Raw genomic sequence first — 24,016 nt, 5'->3', positions numbered from 1 at the left:
TCCATGAGAACATGGCTATGTCCATGGGAACATAGGCTGTCACCCATAGGAACATAACATTCTAAACAAGCTTTCTGCTTCTGTAACCCCACTTATGCACCTGACCTGTGAGTTGACAGGTAATGAATAGAAGAAAGATAGCCCTTTGTGTTTAGACAGAATGAAGAATGGGATTTTCGCCTTAAAACTCCTGTACCTCTACATTTCGGGGCTGCTTAATTTGGGGTCTGTGTACCCCTGGCAGACCCAGCTGGCTGAATAGTGTTTCCTATAACTCACTCACTGAGTTCTGGCGGTCTGTGTGTCTTTCGGGGGCTGGTGGCCACAACAGTCTCTACAAAACGTTACTATCACAAGGCTATGTCCTTGGTATAGCTTCTAGCATTGGAAAAACAAGTGGAAAGCACATTGCAAGGATGGGAAAGGGGTGAGGAGCATCTGACTGCTCAGGTCCAGTTCATGGATCAACTGGTGGTCATATACTCTTGATGACCTCTTCCAATGCCCATCGTTCATTCAGTTCTCCAGTCAAACCAGATGACACTCTATTCTCTTTGCTTACATTGTTTTTTTTTCCTATCTGATTGCCCTCCTCTTCATGCTCTGTCTGTTAAAATCCTATGTATCTGTATTGATTAGTATCCTTTGTTTGCAAGCAACATAATTGACTTTGGCTGTGGTATAGACTGCAGGTGCTCATCAATACCAATGTTTTCTTCCTTTTAGATGCTAATCTAGATTAAATTTGCCACCCCACCTTGGCTAAGTGTGGCCATGGAACTGAGTCCTGGCCAATGCGATATGAGCAGAAGTTACATGTGCATTTTCCATAAAAACCTCCCACATTTGAACCTGCCAGCTGATGCAGAGAATGCCAGTCTTAGTCAGCCCAAGCTGTCATAACAAAATACCATAAACTGAGACAATTTATTTATCACAGTCCTGGAGTTGGGAAGTCCAAGATCAAAGTGCCAGCTGATCCAGTTTCTGGTGAGCACCCTTTTTCTGGTCTGCATATGGACTCTTTCTTGCTGTATTCTCACTTGTCTCTCCTCACGTCTCTTCTTATAAGGGCACTAATCCCATTCATAAGTGTTCCACCTTCATGACCTGATCACTTACCAAAGGGCCCACCTCCTAATATCCTCACATTGGGCATTAGCACTTCAACACATGAATTTTGGGGAGACAGAAACATTCAGTCCATAGCAACTCCTAAGACCTAGTGAAGAGCAGAACCAAAAAATATAAGGAGCCTGGGTCACTGAGTAATTGCGGAGCATAGTCCTCCTGCTAACCCACTTTGGATTAGACATAGATAAAAAATGAACATTAAAAAAATCCACTAAGATTGAGGAATTTGTTTATTACTTATTTATACCAATAATTGGCTAACTGAGGAATTTACTTGGAAGGTGATGGGTTAGCTCACAGAAGGAAAGACTAAACAACCGGTCCTCAGAAACAGGTATCTTCCAGGATCTAGATGGAACTAGTGTATCACTTTTCCAGGATGTTGTTGGCACTATGAATCACCTCCAACTGTTTTTCATCTTTGCGTGCTTAGCTTAAGATTCAAATTTTTGTGAGAATTCAATTGCCTTGGCTTAGACCTCATGCCCACGTCTTAACCAGAGGAGCACAGGGCATATTGATTGGCAGTCCTCAAACACTACACACATTGTAGTAGAAGAGTCTTTCAAAGGAAATAACAAAGCTGGTGCTTGGCATATCCTGAAAAGTAGCAGTGAACCTTAGGCTTTATGCGGTCCATTTATTGAATTCTTAATTACTGTTATTGCACTTTTTAATTTTAGAATTTTCATTTGATTATTGTTTTATAGATTCTAATTTTCTGGTGAAATTCACCATGCTGTCCTTTATTTTCTTTAATATTTATAGTCTACGCTACGTAACTGCCATAACTGGACCATTATGAGTCTGTTTCTATTGCATGGATTTGTTTCATCTCGAGCTTTTTTCTTGGTACATCCTTTACTGACTGACAGCTTTTGTGCCCGAAAAGATTTATAGGCTCTAGAAAATTTTATGTCCCTCCAGAGAGGATTTGCCCTATTTTCTGTAAGGTAGCAGAAGGGAAAATTACTTTAATCCAATCAGCCACTGAAGGGTATTGAGTCTGGTTTACAATGTTTGCTAGACTCAGCCTGTCTCTAGTTTGCCCCATTCCTAAGCTAGAGATAGATCTCCAAGGAGTCCCAAATGAGAACTCAAGGTGGATGTTTCCTAGATAACTTCCCCCTAGAGAAGTTCTGAACTTCAATCTTTGTCTTCTCAGCTCTGTGAAACTCCCAAAACTCTACTCTTAGCCACTATTCTTGACTTCTAACTTATTTCCCTGTGCCCTTTAATTGGAAGATTCCTATGCTGAGTGTCAGGCTCACTTTTCTGTGCTTCTCTTCTTTCCCTATTGTGACTGCTCAGATTCTAGCTGGCCTTGGTAGACCTTAAATTCCAATTTTTGTTCTTTCTCCCAGTCCTGTGATATTATCTAAAACTCTAGTGGCTTCTCTGCCTCTTAGGAGCTACCCTCTACCTAGTGTCTCAGCCAAGAACTGACAAATATCTTAAAGAGAAGAAACAACATGTAAGAAGTTCAGTTTACATTGGCGAGTTTCCCTTCTTTCTGGAATCTCACCTCTCAAGTCCTGGCTCTCTGATGCTATCGAAAATGATTGGGGGGGGGTGGGATTTTACCTGATTTTTCTAGTTGTTATCAGCAACAGCATTTGTCTACTATTAGCTACTCTCATGTTAAAGCAGAAGTCACTTGTGTGGTATAATATTTTAATAAGTATGGGGCCTAAATAATTTTTCTTGTATATTTATGTGGTTCCTAACTATTTTGAAAATTAGATGTTTGTAACACCTCAGATATATAATGTTTAATAATAATGATGACAATGTGTGTATCAGTTGGAGTTCATTGTGGGAAACAGAAGCCACTCTAAGAAGTTTAAACAAGAAAGGATGTCTCTACCTTTTTATTACAGAAATGGAATTATATAACCTGTTTCATAAATATATCCTATATCATGGCATACTTTCATGCAAAAACATATACAACATTTTTTTTCAGTTTGATTTAAAATATTTTATAGTGTAGATGTACTGTAATGAATTTGACCACTCCCCTATGATGGACGCTCAGGTTGTCTCCAGGTTTTTTTCTTTTTTTGACACTGTAATAAACCTTTTTGTGCAATGAGTCCTGGTGCTTTTTATTTCTGTGCGATAGAATTTTTCAAGTGAGATTGCTTGGTCAAAAAGTACATATTTTTAAATGATAATACGGTTAGATTACATTCCAAAAAGTTCATAACAATTTACAGGAAAGAATCAAAAATAGAGAATTGAGTACTTACAAAACTGCTGGAAGGTATAAAGGAGAGGGTTATAGGCTGAATTTAAAATAACAGTTTCAGAAAAATAGGGAACTGAAACTTCAAGTGAGCTACTACCTTCCATGTCACCCTCAGAGTTCTGCCTGGACCAAAAATCTACCATTGTCACTTCTGCAGCTGCTGCAGCTGTCTAAATACCCAGGGAATTAGATGAAGAACATCCATAGCTATGCATATGCACTAGTGGTTAGAAACTAGGTCAAGAAACTTCTGTTGCTGCCTTTTCCTGGGGTAAGGCCTCAGTTCCTCTTATACCCAGGAAGCTGGAGAAAAAACACTGCAGGAAAATCTCATACATATAGATGGGAATGGACTGCTCTTTCTAACTTGTCAGCCTATTTCCACCTGTCAGCCTTCACATAAGTGCATCTACTTGATTATACCTAATTTGCATGCAAAACCCTAGCTGCATGGGACTTTTGGGTGGAATGAAAGTGGAGTAAACTAATCCATAGTATTAGCAGTCTATAGTTATTACATTGTTTTGCTAACTACTTACTTCTGCATAAGTGAGCAAGACACTAATTTGGGGGTATACTTCCCCTACCACTAGACCTTAGAAGTGGGAGAAGAGACAGAGACAATTTGCAAAACAGAGAATGCATATGGCTTACAAAATTATAGAAAAAGAATATTTAAACAATTCATTAGTGGTCCAAAAATGCATATTGATACCAGATATCATTTTTTGGCCTGTGAAATTAACAAATATAAATTTGAGGCAACCTGAAGCTGGTGACAGAACCATAAAATGGACACTTTTATTCACGGTTGGAGAGAGCATAAATTGGTGTGAATATTTTAGAAAATAGACTATATATGTTAGGAATCATTACTGATAGTCACATACTTTGACCCAGTAATTCCACTTCAGGGAGTCTATTCTAAGGTAATAATGCTAACATACTGAAAAGAGGTTTATATTAAAAGTTATTAATTGTAGCATCATTTATAATAGGGAAAAATTGGAAACAACCTAAATATATAATAGAGGAATGGTTGAGTAAATTTTGACTCATACATGAAATTAAATATTCCACGGTTATAAAATAATGCATAAGTGGAATAATAATGCTAACCAGAAACTTAATTTTAATCCATTACGCACTATAGGCACAATGCATAAGGTCTCTGAACTTTTCAAGGACCTACAAAGGTGTTTGAAGCTTTGGAAAAATTATTGGCTTCAAAATACAAAGGTAACTGTTCCCCAAAACATGTTTAAGTAAATGTCAAAAACTGTAACAACAATTTTATAAATTATTTCCTTTTGTATTTTGAAAAAATTCAATATATCAGAAAAATAGTTTGTAAGAATTCCTGAATATATTAATCTCTGCCAAGAAGTCATAACTAACAATAAATTTCAAAAGCAAAATTTATGTCAAAGTTTCAGCAAAAAAAAAAAAAAATTAATGCTCTTAAAATGCTTGGTTAAGAAATGCCACATTTTGAGCACCTGCTGTGTGTCAGACACTTAATATGCATCATTTTTTTAAATCACCACAACAGTGCTGGGTTGTAACTCCGTTTCACATAATTTCTTTCATAAGAGGAGACCTAGGCTTTAGGGAACTTAAGCAACTAGCCCAAGGTTGCATGGCTAGGAAAAGTGGTGCTGTAGTTGGAAGGCAAGTTGGCTTGATTCCAAATCCTGGACCAGTAGTGAGAACTTACATATGTTATGGTATCAAATTAGAAGAAAAAAGCCCTACAGGATTGCATAAATAGTTTGATTATAATTTTAGAAGACATACAATATTTATTGAGAATAAAGTATTTTTCTGCTTTTTACTGCTCTGCATTTTCTATTTTTTTTTATAACAGTCAGGAATTTTGTTTTGTTTTGTTTTGTTTTTGTTTTTTAATTAAGAGGAGTTTGAGAATGCTTGTGTAATAGTGTCATCCTGTGGCTCAATAGGGTCATTACAGTCTCAGCTTTAATTGCAGGTTGGGAGCTGACAACTAGAGGGCAGCACTGCTCTTTATGCTGGTCAAGTTTTCCGGGCTGAATGTGGCAGAAAGCTAGGCCAGAGTTCCACCTCTCCCCTCAAAACTCAAAACTCAAAACTCAAAACTCAAAAAAAAAAAAAAAAATTTATAATAACATAAATAAGTAGATAGATAAGTGAAATACCTCCAAAAGCTTCTTTGTATCCTGAAGCAACATAACACAGTTATTAAATGTTGAGCCCTGCAGCCATCTGCCTGAATTTGAGCCCTGACTTAACCATTTAGTAGCTGTGTGACCTTGGCCAAGTTACATAACCTCTCTGGACTTTATCTTTTTCTCCGTCATTAGAGTGAGGATAAGAATTGTCCCAACCTCTTAGGGTTTTGTGAAAAATGAATGAAATAATATAGTGCCAGTTGAGAGGGGTGCTCAATAATTGGTAATTATTATGTTGTCTGTTAGTGTGTGTGTGTGTGTGTGTGTGTGTGTGTGTGTGTGTGTGTGTGAAGTGTTAAGGGACCGTGCTTTTGCTTTTTCAACTAAGTTAAGAGGGAAGCTAGAGAGATGTATATGTGTGTCTTCACAATCAGTCTTCTGGTGGGGAGAGGGTACCGTTTTGGATCCTTTCATTCCATGGCTCCTTAGGAAATAAAGATCATCCAGAGATGACTGAATTCTGTAAATTGCTAGGCTTTGGTATTGGGAATGTACAACAGGAACTGATATAAGTTTCAATAAAATCCAGTAGAATCCCATGAAAATTCTAGTGCTATAGGTCAACAAGACCCCGTGGGACAATATTTAATCAGTCAGATAGTGTAGTTGATGTCTCTGGCACAATGGTTCTAAAAGGTTTGTAGGAATGATCCTCAGATTGTACTCATAAATGAATTTGAAGTTTTAGTGTATTTTTATATTCAAAAGGAACCCAAATGGTTTTGAATATTTGTTATAAAATCATCATTAATTATACTGTTATTGAAGTCTACAAAGCCAATGGGTATTTTGAGCCTATGGATAAATTCAATGGGCCCACCCTGTGATTTCTTTTAAGAGGCAGTGGTTAAGAGTCTTGATTCTAAAGCTAGACCACTTATTTTCACAATCTGGCTGCACTACATATTAGCTGTGTACTACTGTAATTTTACTTGATCTCTCTGTGCTTCAGTTTCCTTGTCTATTAAATGGGGATGATAATACCAACCCTATAAGACTGTTGTGATGATTCAATGATTTGGTATATGTAAAGCCAATAGAGCAGTGCCTAGCATGTAGTGAATCCTCACTGTTAGCTACAACTATTAACAGAGGTGGGGGAAGGATAGACAGAAGTTTGTGGAACTCTTAATTTAAAAAATCACTTTCTAAATTTTATTTAGTTACTAATTCTCAGCTATTCCTACTTATGAATTTGGAACCTTATGACTAGTCAGGATTTTGGAATATTCCTTGAGTAATGGTCCCTTGAGCATCCTAGTCCTCATCTGAACTCTCCTGTGAAGTATCTGTTGGGGCTCACACACGACACCATACCACCAGTAAGTAGAGAAAGCTAGAAGGCCCTCATTTGCACAAATATTTTGACCAGGTCACCCAAACTTCTATAATTAGAGATTGCCTGCTTTAGGTAGTCACTGTGTTTTTCTGGAGTCATTGTTAAAGTACAAGTATCCCTTGGAGGGATAGCACAAGAGATGCATTAGTGGAATATAGCAAGGGTATTCATGGGCTTTGTTGGAGTCTAATGGCCTTGGACTTACATTCTGACTCTACTACTTACCCAAAATAAGACTGAATTTAAATTCTGGCTCCACTGATTAGTGCCTGTGTAACTTTGGGTAAGTTACTTTAACCTCTCTGTACATCTGGAATTCAATTAATATCTACCTCATGGGATCACTGTGCAGGTTAAAGGAGACAGGGCTTCCAAGTATGCCTGTCACGTCATCAGTACTCAATAAATATTATTGTTGCCTAAATTATCAGAGTCTTGGTATTCTTTACAAAATGAGGAGAATAATATCTACCTTCATGGTTAGTGTGAATATAAAATGAGATAATATTGATGTAAAAATGCCTATCATACCAAAAAAGACAGACAGACAATAATGAGTGTTGGCAAGGACATGGAGGAGCAAGAATCCTCATATATTGCTGCTTGGAATTAAAAATTATATAGCCTCTTTGGAAAACAGTTTGGTAGTTCCTCAAAAAGTTAAACATAGAGCAATTCCACTTTTAGGTATATACTCAAAAGAATCAAAAAGATATGTCCACACAAAAATTCATATACAATTGTAAGGGAAGCACTATTCATAAGAGCCAAAAAGTAGAAACTACCCACATATCCATCCAACGATAAATGAATGAATAAAATGTGGAATATCCAATAAAATGAAATATTATTCGGCCCTAAAAAAGGAATGAAGTACTGACATGCTGCACCATGCATGAGCCTTGAAAACAATATAATACATGAAAGAAGCCAGTCACAAATGACCACATACTGTATATTTGCATTTATAGGTGATGTCTAGAGTAGGCAAATCTAAAGAGACAGAAAGTAGACTGTGATGGTGGTTAGGAGGAAGAAAAAAATGGGTAATGACTACTTAATGCGTACAGGATTTCTTTGTGGGGGTAATAAAAATGTTCTGGAATTGAACAGTGATGAGTTGTACAACTTTGTAAATATATTACAAAACACCAAATTGTACACTTTAAAAGAGTAAATTTTATGGTACGTGAATTATGTTTCAATAAAATTGTTATTTTTAGAGTGTCTGCCATATAGTAGCCCTCATTTAATAGAAGAAATTTTTGGCCACCAACATCTTAGCTCTTAATTTAGGAATCCAGAACAGGGCCCTGAACTAATGGTGCCCATGACAGAGAGAACTACTAAGAGAAAAGGGATAGATCTAAAGTATGGGGAGTGTGTAGAAGTTGTGTGTGGGGGGTGGAGGTGGTTAGAGGACTCTCTTAGAAGAAAAGGGAGTGAAGGCATTTAAGAAGAATAGAAGGAGAAAAGCTTCACCTACTTTGAATTTTGCAGGAAGTCAGCCTGGATCATCTTTCATATCCTGAGCTAGAGTCACAGCTGATGAATGTTCTGACATTTAAAGCAGTCCTGGAGAAAGGATAATGTCTGATTATTAAACAGAAGGGAAAACGGAAGAACAGAGAGGCAAAATCCGAGGGTATGTGAGTCCAACTTTGAAAAGTAGAAGAAGGCAGTAGTCCGTGGAGGACACATTGATCCAGAGGGCTCTAATTGTTTATTAATCTCTGGGTCAATGCATTTAGGTCAGCACTAACTGTGCTACAGGTGGGATCAATTTAAAGGATTAGAAGTGTCCCCTTAAATCCTAATCCCAGTCTTGTTCTGGCGATGCTGAAGAGTGATTTACAAAACAGTTTACTATTCCTCTCAATTATTTACCTCATTAATGGAATTTATCAACAGATTGGAGACCTTGGCAGAATTATGAATGTGTAGAGGATGCACTGAAACAGACACACTGTGTAGCAATGCAAGAAATTTGCATGCACAGACGATAACTTGAAGATCTTTGAACGCTGACTTACATGGTGAGTAGTTGACAGCTCTTGTTTATTAGAAAGATTGTAATGAAGGAAAAACAACCCACTTGGGAGCTCAGACTTCTGACTGAGATATATTAGTTTTACTGCAAAACATAGTAAAAAAGTAAAGCGACAAAAGAAAGAATGAAAGAGAAAGAAGGAAAGAAGGGGGCAAAAAGAGCTTTCAAGACACTTTAAATAAAATTTGGGCTCAAAGGCTTTAGTCAAAGCTTTTGTTTAATTTCCCTCATGATTATTTTTTATTTCTTCCTGATGTTGTCTTATACAAACTGTTAACTTGGTTCAGGCTGCAACTACAAAGATCAATCATCCATAGAAATTCTTGGCTTGACAAGTTAGAATGAAGAACCATTTTTCTCAGCCATTTGTCATAGCCTTTCTTTGTACATTTAAAGAACTGTAGTTCTCCTTGTGAAATCAGGTTTTTACCAGATTGTGGAAGCTACCTTGAAATCAAATGATGCATCTAGCTACTTTTCATGGAAGCCTGATTCCATGCAGATGTTCAAGCTTGAATTACCACAGCAACAATCCCAGAAAAGCTGTGAATCAGTAGTACTCTATTTCCAAAATTTCATACCTTCAAGCTTTTAGTTATGTCCACGTTTCCCATTAACCCTGGGGGATGCTTCAGCTGGCTTGTTTTGAAAGACAGTGTCTTTTATACAAGAGCTTTATAATTTTGTCTTTAAACTCAAATCAGCAGGTAAAGGCTGAGGGCATCTCCCTCCCTCCCTCTCTTCTTCCCTTCCTTTATTTCTTCCCTCCCCTTGTCCCTCCCTTATTCCTTCCTCCATTCCTTCTATGTATTCCTACTTCTTTTTTTTTTCAGAATAAGTTTCCTTTTGCAAAATCTTGGGGTCAGGGATCAAGACTAAATCTCAGAGGGACATAGAACTTTCTGGTTCTCTAGGGAGTCCTGGCAGAGTTAGAAATACCAATGCAAATAGAGCCCAGAAAGAATGGAGGGACAAACCTTCAGCTTGAGGGTTGTTTAATAAGAAGCAACAACAATAGGGAACAAATAGCAAGAGGCACTTTCTGACACGTGGCTTGTGGAAGGACCCATATTGTAAATGTGTAAACTTGCAAAATACTATAAAAAAGCAAAATTTTAATTTAATTTTTTGTGGTAAGAACACTTCACATGAAATCTACACTCTTAAAATTTTAAGTGCACAATACAGTATTGTCAACAATAGTCACTATTTTGTAAAGCAGATTTCTAGATCTTATTCATCTTACTTATCTAAAACTTTATACCTATTGTACAACTTCCTATCTCCCTCTTCCCATAGCCCTTAGCAAACACTATTCTACTCTGTGAATTTGACCATTTAAAATATCTCATAAAAGTGGAATCATGTGGTGTTTGTCCTTCTGTGAATGGTTTATTTCACTTAGCATAGTGTCCTTCAGGTTCATCTATGTTGTTGCATATGGCAAGATTTCCTTCTTTTTAAAAACTTAGTGATATTCCATTTAATGTATATGCCACATGTCTTTATTCACTCATCTGTTGATGTACATTTAATTCCCCTCCCCCATATTTTGGCTATTGTGAATAATGCTGCAATGAACATGGAGTGCAGATGTCTCTTTGAGATCATTATTTTAATTCTTTTGGATAATATACAGAAGTCAGATTACTAAATTATATGGTAGTTCTCTTTTTAATTTTTTGAGAAACCTCCATACCATTTTCTACAGCAGCTGCACCATTTTATATTCCTACCAACAGTATGCAAGGGTTTTAATTTTTTGTTTCTATAAAAATGCCATTGGGATTTTGATAGGGATAATACTAAATCTGTAGATTGTTTTGGGTAGTATGAACATTTTAACAATATTAAGTCTTCTAGACCATGAATTTGGGATGACTTTCCATTTATGTCTTCTTTAGCTTTTTTCATTAATGTTTTGTAGTTTTTGGTGTACAAGTCTTTTATCTCCTTGGTTAAATTTACTTCTAAGTATTTTATTATTATTTATTATTATTATTTTTTATGTTATTATAAATGGGATCGTTTTCTTAATTTTCTTCGTACAGTTCATCGTTATGTAGAAATGCAACTAATTTTTGTATGTTGGTTATGTTCCTGAAACTTTATTGAGTTCACTTATGAGTTCTAACAGGTTTTTGTTTGTTTGTTTGTTTGTTTGTTTGTTTGTGGAGTCCTTAGGGTTTTCTACATATAAGGTCACATAATCTAGGAACCAAGATAATTTTACTTCTTCTTTTCTAATTTGGATGCTTTTTATTTCTTTTTCTTGCCTAATTGCTTTTGTCTAGGACTTCCAATACTATATTGAATAGGAGTGGCAAGAGCGGACCTTCCTGTCTTGTTCCTGATCTTAGAGGAAAAGCTTTTATCTTTTTATCATTGATTATGACATTAGCTGTGGGCTTGCCATATATGGTCTTTATTATGTTGCGGTACATTCCTTATATACCTAGTTTTCTGAGAGTTTTTATCATGAAACGGTGTTAAATTTTGTCAAATGCTTTTTCTGCATCTATGGATGATCATGTGATTTTTATCCTTCATTCTGTTAATGTGGTATGTCACATTTATTGATTTACATGATTTGAACCATCCTTGCATCCAGGGATACATCCCACTTGATCATGGTGTATGATCCTTTATTTTCAGTTAATTGAAACATTTTTATCACAAGTCTTGATATTCACTTCACTTACATAAAGGGCGCTTTTATTTATTCAAATAACACTGTGCTGAATGCAACTTTGCAAGTATCATTGCTAGAAGCATCTTTATTACAACTGTTGTTATACCTAACGACATGAATTACAGAAAAGGTATGGCTTTTATTCAATGAAAGAACACTGTGCTGAACCCTGCTTGCAAGTAGCTTGTAATAAACATCTGTACTACAAGTCTTATTAAACATTACAGAAAAGGTATCACTTCCATTCACTGCAAGAATCCTGTGCTGAAAGCAGCTTGCAAGTACCTTGTTAGAAACATCTTTATTATTGGTTTTGTTAAACACTTCACTACATGCATTACAGAATTGTTATTGCATCCATTCACTGAAAGTATAGTATCTTGAATGCTGTTTGCAAGAAGCTAGTTTGAAACACCTTTAACAAAAGTCTTTTGAAAAACTTCACTACATATTTTACAGATTTGGTATTACTTCCATTCATTCAAAAACATTGTGTTCAATGTAGTTTACAGGTGCCTTTATTAGAAACATCTTTTTAAAAAATATACAAGTTTCAGGTGTACAACATTATAATTCAACATCTGTATACACTACAAATGATCACTCCCAAAAGTCTAGTTGCTTTGTACAACATTATAATTCAACATCTGTATACACTACAAATGATCACTCCCAAAAGTCTAGTTGCTTTGTACATTATAATTCAACATCTGTATACACTACAAATGATCACTCCCAAAAGTCTAGTTGCTTTCCAACATGGAGTATGATTCTTTCAAGGTGCTGTTGAAAAACAAACTTTTTTAGAACTTGGAATAGGTACTTCTTGTGCTTAGGAGGAATGACCTGGATTATAATACATGAATGCTAACCTTACACATAGCCTAGACAGTTGGTCACTTAGGTCTGAGGAGCACGAAAATTTTCTTCATTTTTCTATATAAAAGTGGCCTATCCCCCTTTGCCTACCAGCAAATGATGTTTGAAATTGAAAATTTAATATTATAGATGAAATACTTTGGCATAAACTTCTCTTCAACCCCTGTGAAAAACAAACAATATTGGTTGGGGAGGAGTAGGAGAAAATGTCAAATATTATCAATATTTTACATATCACTGGAATTTATTTAAAAAGCATCTTTTTTTTTAGAATTGTTTTTCTCTCCATTAATAGAGACAGTAGAGAGAGCTGGACTAGAAGTAGAAGACAAACTTTACCTACTGGACAATTTTTCCTAAGGGTTTCTGATCAAGGCCTAAAATATAGTCCTTTTAAGAACATAGTAATATAAAACATTTCATTTGCTCTCCATGCCTCTTCTTCACTATTTAGTCAAAACATATTTGTTGAGTACCTATTAAGTGTTAGGCATTGTGCAGGACACTGGAGATACATGGTGGGCAAAAGAAGGAAAAGAACTTACAAATTTGACCTTATGCATGAATTATTATACTGGGGGGATATTTTTGCTCTCTTCTTGCTTTATATAGTTGCTAGGACTGGGCAATAGTAAAGGCAGCTCTATATGGGGAGTAGAGTCCTGTTCACAGCAACAGAGCAAGGAGGCCAACCTACTGCCTTTCCTCCCCTAATGTACCTAGTTTGATGAGTTCTCACCCAGAAGCGATACATTTAAACAGGAAATTAGCACTTGGATAACAAAGGCTAAGATTTACTGAGTTCTTGTATCAAACACTGAGCTAAACTCTTTGCATATATTCTCTTATTTTCAAACCTAAAAAAAACCCCCACTAATCATAGCCATTGGAGGTAAGTACTATTTTCACCCTCATTTATAGATGATGAAACTGAGCTCAGAAAGGGTAAATAACTTACTTGAGGGCCTCTAATCTATGAAGTCACTGAGACTACCATTATTAGACCTTTTATACTACCCAGATTGAATTCGAATGATTCATTTTTGGTTTTTAAGCATCCCTTGTTACAATATACACCAAAAATAGGGACAGTTTATAAGTCAGAATGACACCTTCTCTAATGAATATAAGTATGAGGAAAATATGGAAAAACAATGAACTCAACCTGGAATGTTAACTGCACAATATAGGGAACACTTCAGCTGGGTCTTGAAGGTAGAGCTCCTCAGGAGTACCTGGAAGCGGATTATGGGAGGAGGGAAGAGAGCATGCAAGGCAGAAGAAATGGCATTTTCCAAATCTTATGCTTAACAAAATATGTGATATATGTCTGTAGAACTGCAAAACATTTACTATAGTATCGGGTGAGAGCAGTGGGAGTTGGGGGTATAGAGAAAGGCAAAGGCCGGATGGAGAAAGACTTTACCTGTATCATCTTGAAGGAGGCCTCTACATTTAATGACCCCATTTCATTAATTTCTATTCCTTTTTGACTCACTGTGGTCCCTCAACTTGCAGCCTTACTCTCTGAATCCAAATCCAATGGACAAATACTCTTCTATTTTTAGCTTACTTGACTTCTCAGAGTGTGAGATGTGATAAATATTTTTTTATCTTCAAAGTCTCATCTTCCATAGATTGATTGTAAGGTACTAATTTCTCTGGATTTTGCTGTTTCTCTGGACTTTTCATGTAAGTTTTCATTATGACTTTCTTTCTCTCTGCCTGACCTTTACGTGTTGTGGGTTCTTAGTTTTGTCCTCTGGTTCTTTCTCTACAACTCTCTTTTGTTTTTCTTCTATACTGCCATGTCTTCAATTACCCTCTATCAATTGATCACACTCAAATTTATATCTCTAGCTCAGCTTTCTGTTATGAGATTCAGTATGTTAAATTGTCTACTGGATATTGCCTCTCCCATATTCTACAGGCATCCAGTTCAACCTGTCTAATAGCAAGAATTATATCTCTCACCCTTTCCTCTAGTGTTACCTATCTCAGAGACTTATACCATTTTCCAACCAGTTTACTAGGTCTGAAAAGCTCAAAATTATCTTGGAGTCCCTCTTTTTACCCCTTACCTTCTACACCTTGTTAGTTACCAAGTTGTTATTGGTTCTACTTTCTTAATTTCTTTGATATTTTTAATCTTGGTAAAATTCATCTCCATTCCTCTACATCTTCACTATCATTCTCTTGGTCTGTCATTTCTCACATGGGTTACTACAAAAGCCTCCAAACTGGTCTCCCTGACTACAGTCTTGCTTCTTTCCAATCCATTCTCCACACTGCTACTTGAGTAATTTTTTTAAAACTAGAAATTTGATTATATCATTTCTCTGCTTAAAACCATTGTCTACAGGATTAAATCTAAAAACCTATGAATAGCATATATGACTCTTGGTGATCTGGTTCCTACCTTGGCTGACGTTACAGACTCAAACAGAACAAATGGCTTTGAATTCTGAAAATCTAACATATCCTTTTAAAAAATGTTTTCTCTGTGTCTTACTGCATGCTGTTCCTTCTGCCTGGAAGGCTATTAGCATCAACTGACCTCAAAATCCCATTTACTTGTCTAAGCTTTCTTTCAATACTCAACTCTGAGAAATGTCCATCCTTCTCCCTCTTCCTCTTCCCTGAAATCTCAGTTTGGGTGAACTTCTTGTCTTTGTCTGGGCTACTTCGATCATAGTACTTTGTACCCTGCATGACCATTATCTATTTATATGTTTGTCTCTCTCCAAGAGAGAAGTACAGTGGTGAAAAATTGACATATTTACAACAACAATAATGATAATATCACTAATATAATGCTAACAACATGCCAGACCCTCTTATAAGTGCTTGCTGTATGTTAACCCATGTAATCCTCACAATACTGTGGGATGGTCAGTTATTACTGAAGTTGAATCACCAGTACTTAGTGGTGGATTAAATGTAGGAGCAGAGAAGAAGAAAGAGTCTCAGTAGATGGCACCTCCATTGACTATTCACTCAAAGTATAAACACTGGGTGAACAGTGTGAACATTTCCATTCATTCATAACCCATATTGCCAGATGCTTCAAGAAAATGTGAATAACGTATCTTTCCATCTTATTGACAGGCATTTGGAAACACCACAGTTCATCTTGGGAAATCCGACTAATCTTTCAGGATCTCTTTGTTAGCTTGTTGGAAACAGAAGGGCTATGTTCTTGAGACCCTCGCCTTTCTCTCACCTTATGCTCTGGTTTACGGCTCCCAGAAGACAGCAAGGACACCACGACCTTGCATCGTTCAAGCTCCTGTGGTGCTTGTGCTTCCTGGTCCTCACATGCTTCCCGCAGCAGGTGTGGGCACCCCCCTACAAGATAGGGGTAGTTGGCCCTTGGGCTTGTGATCCGTTGTTCTCAAAGGCACTGCCTGAGATTGCTGCTCAGTTAGCCACTGAGCGGATCAACAGGGACCCATCATTTGACCTGGGTTATTCTTTTGAGTATGTGATTCTCAATGAAGACTGCCAGACTTCCAAGGCCCTCTCCAATTTCATTTCCCACCACCACATGGCCTCAGGATTTATTGGACCTGTCAACCCTGGCTACTGTGAGGCAGCCTTGCTTCTGGGAAACAGCTGGGACAAAGGGATTTTCTCTTGGGCTTGTGTGAATTATGAATTAGACAATAAAAATAGCTACCCGACCTTTTCTCGGACACTTCCTTCTCCCATCCGAGTGCTGGTAACTGTCATGAAATATTTCCAATGGGCTCATGCTGGAGTAATTTCCTCAGATGAAGACATTTGGGTGCACACAGCCAATCAAGTTGCAAATGCTCTTCGGAGCTGTGGCCTACCTGTAGGGGTCGTCCTGACCACAGGACAAGACAGCCAAAGCATTCGGAAAGCTCTCCAGCAGATTCACCAGGCGGACAGAATTCGCAGTGAGTGCTTTCTCTGTGCTGAGGGTTAAATGTGGCTTCAGTGAAAGATATTACAATCTCCAAAAGGTTTCTTACCCTCACGCTCTAGGACAGCATATCACTCCCCAGTTCTTCATGTGTTTGCCTTCTTTCACTCACATGGAGGCCCCAAGCCTGTCCTGCTTTAACAGAGCCTATTTTATAAACTGAATAAAGGTACGAAGAACTTTGAGGTTAAAATGTCCTTGGAATCCAGCGCCTGCTCTGAGCACCTGAGTGGGGAAGAACAGCATCTAGAGTAATTATGGTCATGCACTCTCTATTCTCTTAGGACCCTGGTAATTTCAGATTAGCCAAAGAGGGGTGCTATTAGGTCTCCATTTTTATCTGTTCTAGTTACTAAATAGAGATTTGCCTTTCAATCTCTTCTGAATACTTTCCTCATAGGTGCCCAAGTACCTTGTGTCAACACATCTCACTTAGAACCTGTCTTCTCTGGACTCCAAAATCCACATCTTCCTTCTGTTTTCCACTTCCAAAAATAGGGCTTCTTTCTTAGCTGCACAGAACTAGTGGAAATGGAGGGTCCTGGCTGATGAATAAAAGCATATTAAAATAAGACTGCCTAAAATAAATTTTCCCCTTTCCAAGAGAAGTTTTATGTTCAAAGATAATTCTTGCAGAGACAATGGACAGAGTGTTAAGCATTTTGGAATGACCCACTGAAGCTATCTACCATCACCAGGGCAAGTTTGGTACATTTTGGGGAAGGAGGTCCTTCCTGGTCCTTTTTAATTAAATGTCTTTTACTTACTTACACCTATTGCAAGCCCTTGGAACACTTGGTTTTATTTTTTTTCTATTCTAACTTTTAAAATCTCTACCTTTTTCTAGAAAGTGGCAGCGATTTATGGGAACACTACTCATTTCCTCACTGCAACCACTCTACCACTTTAGGACAGATAGCTCAGACACTACTCTGTAAAACTAATTACTTCTGGGCTTAGTCCTAGTCCTAGTCATTTCCTTAACACAACGATGGGCTTGTTAGAGAATGGTCCAGTTTAGGCCTGGCCTATACCTAGAATCCCATTTTAAGTTTCAACTGTCTCTAGTATTGGACTTTAATTATGATTATTATGAGAAGATGAGAGCAAGAAATTTTAGTTCCAGGAACTACAGTAGACTGCTTCCAGCTCTGGTCTTCAAGATTCTGTAATGTTAAGCAATCAGTGTGGCTCTGATTACTTCATAATAAAGCTGATATTTTTAAAGCAGAGCACAGAACATTTTTAAATATATAAAACCATTTCCAGGGAGGAGTCATACCAGAAACAGGCTAACATATTTTATATCATAACTTTATAATATGTTACAAATCTTCATGAAGCCCTTGCAGTATTTCCTGCAAGTTTACATTTCATGAATGTTTCACATCCCACACATTCTAAATAATATACTCTTTAAAATGATATTTTGGCCTCTACCATAAAATATTAAATAAATCCAGGTCCTGAAGCTCTTTGGGTTGTCAGGTTGAGAGAAGTTAGGACTGAGTGCTCACCACCCACAACTCCTTTGAGTCAGGGATGCAGCAAAGTTACACATTATTGCCCTTCTATTACATACTGATTGTTTTAGGTCAATGGTTCTCACTCTGGCTGCACAATAGAATTACCTGGACATCTTTTCAAAATGATTTGTGTCGCCTCCAGAGATTCTGATGGTCTGATAGTGGGGCCCCAGCAAAGATATTTCAAATAGCTTCCCAGGTGCTTGTAAAATGCAGCCAGTGTCAAGAACCACTGCTTTAAGTTAATGAAATTGCAAACAAATGTCTTAATATGACTTTATTTAATCAAATTGTCTTCTTTGTAACAGTAAGCATCAGCCCACTAAAGGAATATAAATTTTAAGATTGGTGTTGGGGAAGCCCAGAGAGGAAGGTATGTGGTTGCAGAGCAAAGGAAGACCCTGGGTAGGGAAAACAGCAATGAGAACTGAAGTAGGAACTCAGAGAGGAAGATAAAAGGAAGTGAAAACAAAACTGTGGACTCCAGGACTTTGTCTCTGATTTTTGACAAAACAGGCAGACTCAGATGAAGCATGCTGAGACTCCAGCAACATGAGTCAGAACGTGGGTGGGTGGGTGGGTGGGTGGAAGGGATGGGCAAGGAAATGGAGCCATGGGTTAGGCTGTGCCCTGAGTATGACCTCTGGTAGCTTAGTGTTCAAATGTCCAAAAGAGTGAGTGGTACTCACTCACACTTCATATAGCCAGTTATTGGTATATGAGGGCATGGCAAGTGGTGGGTGGGATTTGACAGGAGTTGTGGAAGAGCAGTGAGTCTTAATAAGAGTGAGATAGACTTTTTGTCTACTTGATTATCCATTGAGAACAGCACTCCCATTTCTGGGAGCATGAAAAGTAGGATGCAGAGTATAAACATAAATAGAGTATCAGGAATTTAGTTAATTGGCCTACAGTTCAGGGCACATCTCTAGTCCCATCACTTTCTGATCCAATGGGACAAAAGAGCATCGATTCATCAGGCAGAGCATGGTGAATGAGTATGAATTGGGCCAACAAAGCAGGAGGAAAGTTACAACACACCAGGTATAGCACATACCAGATCAAATCGCTAATTGATTTTCTACCCCCTCTCAACTGGTAGGACGGGCACTCCTAAAGTATTAAGGATACTTTTATAGATAGGTAGCTGTTATCTATCTTGACTGAAAAGGCACTAAACTTTTTGAGTGACATCTGAGAAGAGCTGAGGAAGGCAGCTCCCTATTCTGCTGGATATGAGCCTACTTTTAACACTGTGGACACCCAAGCAAATCTTCAGAGAACAAACTTTTCGATATACAAAATACAGCAGAAAGGGATCCCTTCCTTTGGAGATGACTGTTAATATTTGGAAGTAGTAGAAATAGTTGGAAGATTGTTTTGGTCTGATCTGCTCACAATAACAGCCCCTCCCAGCCCCATGTGGTAGTAGTGGTGAGGGATAGTGGTGGGAGGGAAGGGAGAGAAAGCTAGCCCACTGCTGGCTGGTATGCCACGTCTCTTTCTTGTAAATTTATGTTCCCAATTAGGAAACGTCACTGGAACCTTACTGGAGTCAGAATGATCGCCTTCTCTGAAACAGTTCAAAATTATGGTTACAAAATACAATTCGTGATAAAATTTAATAACAAAAATGATAACAATAACAATAATAATAGTTGTGGGGTCTTGGGAGGGGCAATAGCAGAGATGTCGTTGGATGCTGCCATAGAGAAAATGAAAGCCACCATAATACTACTTTACATATGAACCACTCTCTACAGTTTACAAAGTATTTGCATACAGATACTCTCATTTAATCCTCAAGATCATTCAGGAGATAGGTATTTCCTTTCAAATTTTAGAACACCTGTGAGTCTCATGAAACAAGTAAATACCTGTAGGCATTATTAACACCAAAGAATGGGGTAAATGAAGTTCTAGAGAAGGGGGAATTCAGCCTCTCTGATTATCAGCTCATATCCTTTAAACTTCAAAGGCAATTATCAATTATTTTTGTTTCTCACAAAGTCAAATAGTAGCGATATTAATCAAAGACAAAGGCTTCATGTTACAGTCAAGGCTGCTGTGTGGTTCTGTGGGTTGTGCCCTCCACAAGGGAATCTGAGTAGGCATGAGGGCCAAATCCAGTTCACTCTCTGCTCCTTTAACCATGAGCCCTGTTGGAGGTTTTGATCCAATGGGACAAAAGAGCATCCGTTCACCAGCCAGAGCACCTGTGGGATTGCAATTACACCAAAGAGGTTCTTTTGCTAATTCTCACAAAGGCTAGCAGGAGGTCTCACTAAAAAGCTCTTTAGAGAGCTTTTCAAATGGCTATTTTAAGCCCTCCTCTCTTCTCTTCAACTTTTTGCCTATCAATGCTTGGTTAATTGTGAAACCCTTTCAATTTGAGCTTAACAGGTCACTGAACCATTTAGGAATTCCTTTAAATCTTTCTAAATTGAGAATTCTTCATTAACAATATGATGTTCAGTTAAATAAGACACAATTAGAATGGCTATCTTTTGTTCTTCGAAAATGAGATACTATATTACTGTCTTATTGCCAAGGACCCAGCTAGCCTCTTCCCATCTATTGAAGGTTATGGTGCATAAAAAATAATAATATCAATAACAACAATAATAATAGTTAATATTTATTGACAGTTCATTATGTGCTAGTTGTTTTGCAAGAGTTTTGTATGGAACATCTCGTTCAATTCTTGAAACATCCTTACAAAGTAAGGCCGCTTATTATTTAATGCACTTCATGGATGAGACTTCTGAAACTGAGATGTTAAATAACTTGCCCTACGCCACACAGCTAGTGAATGGGAAAGCCAGAATATATATTCAGGTTGGTCTACAGCAGTGCCTATCAAACCTAGGTGTATACCAGAATCCCCTGGAGGGCTTGGTAAAACACAAATTGCAGGGTCTCTCCTTCATAGCTTCTGATTCAGGAGGGCTGGGGTAGAGTTTAAGGTAAATGTGTGACACTCCAAGAGAAGTTTTAAAAGCAAGCTTTTATTGAGAGAGCGCTCTCGGGTGAGGTTCTCTGGTCCAGAGAGGAGAGGGGCCAGAGAAGTGCGCCCTGGGACGGAAGGGCGTAGTTTTTATGGGATTATGCGGAGGTAGGGTATAGAATGGGGAATGTCAGTTGAGCATCCTGATTAGGATGGTGGCGAAATAGGGCGATGGCACCAGGGCTTTAGGGTGGGCCCTTGTCTGAATTCTGATGTCAAGCTGGGAAGCCTCCAGGCAGGCCCCCAGCCGACCTAACATAGGGCCCCAGAATTAGCGTTTCCAATCAATTTGCAGTGATGCTTATGCTGCTGGTCCAGGGTCCACATTTTGGGAATCACTGGTTTAATGAAAAACTTATGCTCTACTGCCTCCTGTCCACTTGAGGTAAGCCCCTAAATCATATTCATTTGAGATCTTGTGTTCCGTGTATGGTTTATAATTCATCCCTTCCATTTTTCTTACCTTTTTGACCCACCAATGAAATTCTTTTAAGTGCTTCAGGGTGTCAAGCTTCATTTTCCTAACAATAATAACAATAGTGATACTGATAGTGCTGTGGCCAGAGACTTAGCCCTGATAGGGGATTTGGTATAGGTTTTGATATAGATAAATGTAAGTGAATATAAATGGTGAAAGAAAAACTTGTTCTTATAAATGAGTCCACTATCAGTAATGATAAAATTATGAAGATCTAGCATAAGAAGAATCTGTAAACATCTATGCTTCCTGCATTTAAGAGGACTTATCTATGTAGCAGTTTAGGAAGTTGAAGAAGACATATGTTGTAAGGTGTGGAGAACTATTAAAAATGTATCTCAAGCTGGGCTGCAATGTGAAAGCAATAAATGCACTTGCACTACTAGTTCTATTGGGTATGTAAAAACATGATGTGATGTAGACAGAATGGCTATTAACTATAATAAGTGTCTGACATCATGCTGAGCTACTTGGACCAGTTCAACATTAGTGGCAACTAAGTAAGTGGTAATATCAGCTTAATGTGAAAATGTGTGGGGTATCCTCAGCAGATAGAATCAGCTACATATCACCTAGTGCAGTATTCTTAAAGTATACTTTGAGGGCCTCCTGCACCGAATCACACTGGTGGGAGGGGGCTGGGAAACATTCACATTCTAGAGCCTCCCACCCTCTTGTTATGTATTCATTTTATAGTCTGGGTGAGGTTAACTGAGAGGAAGAGGGTATGACTCTACCTCTTTCACAATATGTACAGATGGGGTGAATTATAGAGGAATATGAGATGGGATAAATCACACTGTATGCCTCTTCCTCCTCTGGCTTGCCTAACTTCCCTCTCAACATTTATTAAAATGACATAGGTTAAAATAGATGTTAGTGGTAGGAAATGTCACAAAAGGGTTAAAATGAAGAGAAAGGACAATAGAATTGGGAGTTTCCATGGGTTGGGAGCAATATTATAGGCTCATAATATGATTGTGACCCTTAAGGACTTCTTCAGCAAAAGCTAGTGGAACCATTTCCATCTCACAAGGTGTAAGACTGAGCCCAGGTTCCTCCACCAAGAACTCCACAACCAATAATCTGTGAAAAATAAAAAAAGTGATTTTTGCCTTCTGAGAAACATAGTTCCTCTATCTCAAGGAAATCTTGGGCATAGTATTTCATTATAGGAAGAGAAGTAGGAGTTGAGTGACTTGGTAATTAACTTTTCCTAGAGTTTCATGACATTTCCTGCTGCTAGTGTTAAGCATGAAAGAGAGGGTCCTGGACAGCTTGCCACACTGGGTACCATAGTATAAAGACATAGTTGCTAAACAGCTCAAGGGGGCTCAGGTAGCCCAGAGAAAGTGTTAATATCTTATCCTGGTGAGATGGGGTCTCAGGAGGATGTATCTTCTGGTCTTTGTTTTGGTTATGGAGTGGCTTGACTATTAACAATCAGGATGGAAACTTAAAAATTGCTTTTATTTGATGATCATCTGTTGACCCAGGCCTTGTCTAGGATCTAAGGTTTCTGTCCACTAATCCCTTCCTGACAATGACTTATAGGTAAAATCCTATTTTAATGAATGTAATTTTGAGATAAGGCTACTTAGTAAAATCATCATGTAGAACAGATGCATCCACAAATCCCTGTTCACGAAGCACTCAATCTATTAAATTAAAATGTTGTTGTTTAAATTCAATATTTATGCTTTCTACTTTAATTGTATTCAATAGTAGGGTCTTGCCATGCAAAAAATAAAGAGGCCCGGGATCAGGCTCTCGAGGCTTCCATTTACTCATCTATAAAGTAATGGGAGAGAGAGAGAAGATAGATGGTTTCAAAGGGTCTTTATAATTATAAAGATTATGACTCTGTCTGAAATGCCCTCAGTGTGGGCCAATGAAAGGAAAATTAAGAGGAGAGATTCAGGTTGAAGGTAACATCTTGAGGATAATTAAACATTAGAAACAGGCATGGTAGTACCTACGTGCCCAGCAAATATCACTTCAAATCGTTCCTCCATACTAACAATTCAAATATGTCAATGTCTTTTATCTCAAGGAATCAACAAAAGATATCAAAGTACATAACCTCTCTTTCTGAAATTTTAAAACATTTATCGGGTGCATAATATTTACCAGGGGATGCAGATAGACAAGGCACAGTCCCAGGAGCTCAAGAGTTACATAGTGGGGGCTCACATAAATAAATAAGGGTAATACTTCTTGTAAGTCCCATGATAGAAGTCAGTTCACTGTCGCCATGCCCGATTTCATGTTACAAATGTGACATTAACTAGGTCATAAAATCCCTGAAACTTTGACCATAGGCTCTTGTGAACTAGCTCCAGCTGATTCCAGCACACTATTGAGGGGATGTGACCTTGAGAAATGTGACACTCCTTCGCTGAGGGCAATTCCCAGAGAGGCATCAGTAATCATCTTCTAATACCTCCAACAGTTAGGAGAATGCAGTCCCAAAGGGTGCATCTGGGTGGCACACCATAGCA

General features: G+C 37.9%; 1 protein-coding gene across 5 annotated transcripts in view; it reads left to right on the top strand.

Annotated features, from left to right (window-relative positions):
- Positions 1-24,016, top strand: part of GUCY2F (guanylate cyclase 2F, retinal) — a 106,713-nt gene that overhangs the window by 4,189 nt on the left and 78,508 nt on the right. For 3 of the 5 annotated variants that reach the window (XR_001598911.2, XM_016160404.2, XM_016160430.2), the window contains exons 2-5: positions 727-990; positions 8,435-8,579; positions 8,846-8,970; positions 15,664-16,478. Coding sequence is in view for 4 of the 5 variants with exons in the window: in XM_016160404.2 (XP_016015890.1) it covers positions 15,749-16,478 (730 nt within the window). In the remaining variant the exon portion in view is untranslated. The remainder of the gene's footprint in view (positions 1-726; positions 991-8,434; positions 8,580-8,845; positions 8,971-15,663; positions 16,479-24,016) is intronic. The other 2 variants (XM_016160409.2, XM_016160414.2) reach the window with 2 other exon arrangements.

Source organism: Rousettus aegyptiacus, unplaced genomic scaffold (genome assembly GCF_014176215.1).
Source record: "Rousettus aegyptiacus isolate mRouAeg1 unplaced genomic scaffold, mRouAeg1.p scaffold_m13_p_9, whole genome shotgun sequence".
NCBI lineage: Eukaryota > Metazoa > Chordata > Mammalia > Chiroptera > Pteropodidae > Rousettus > Rousettus aegyptiacus.
This window is presented reverse-complemented; position numbering and strand designations above follow the sequence as displayed.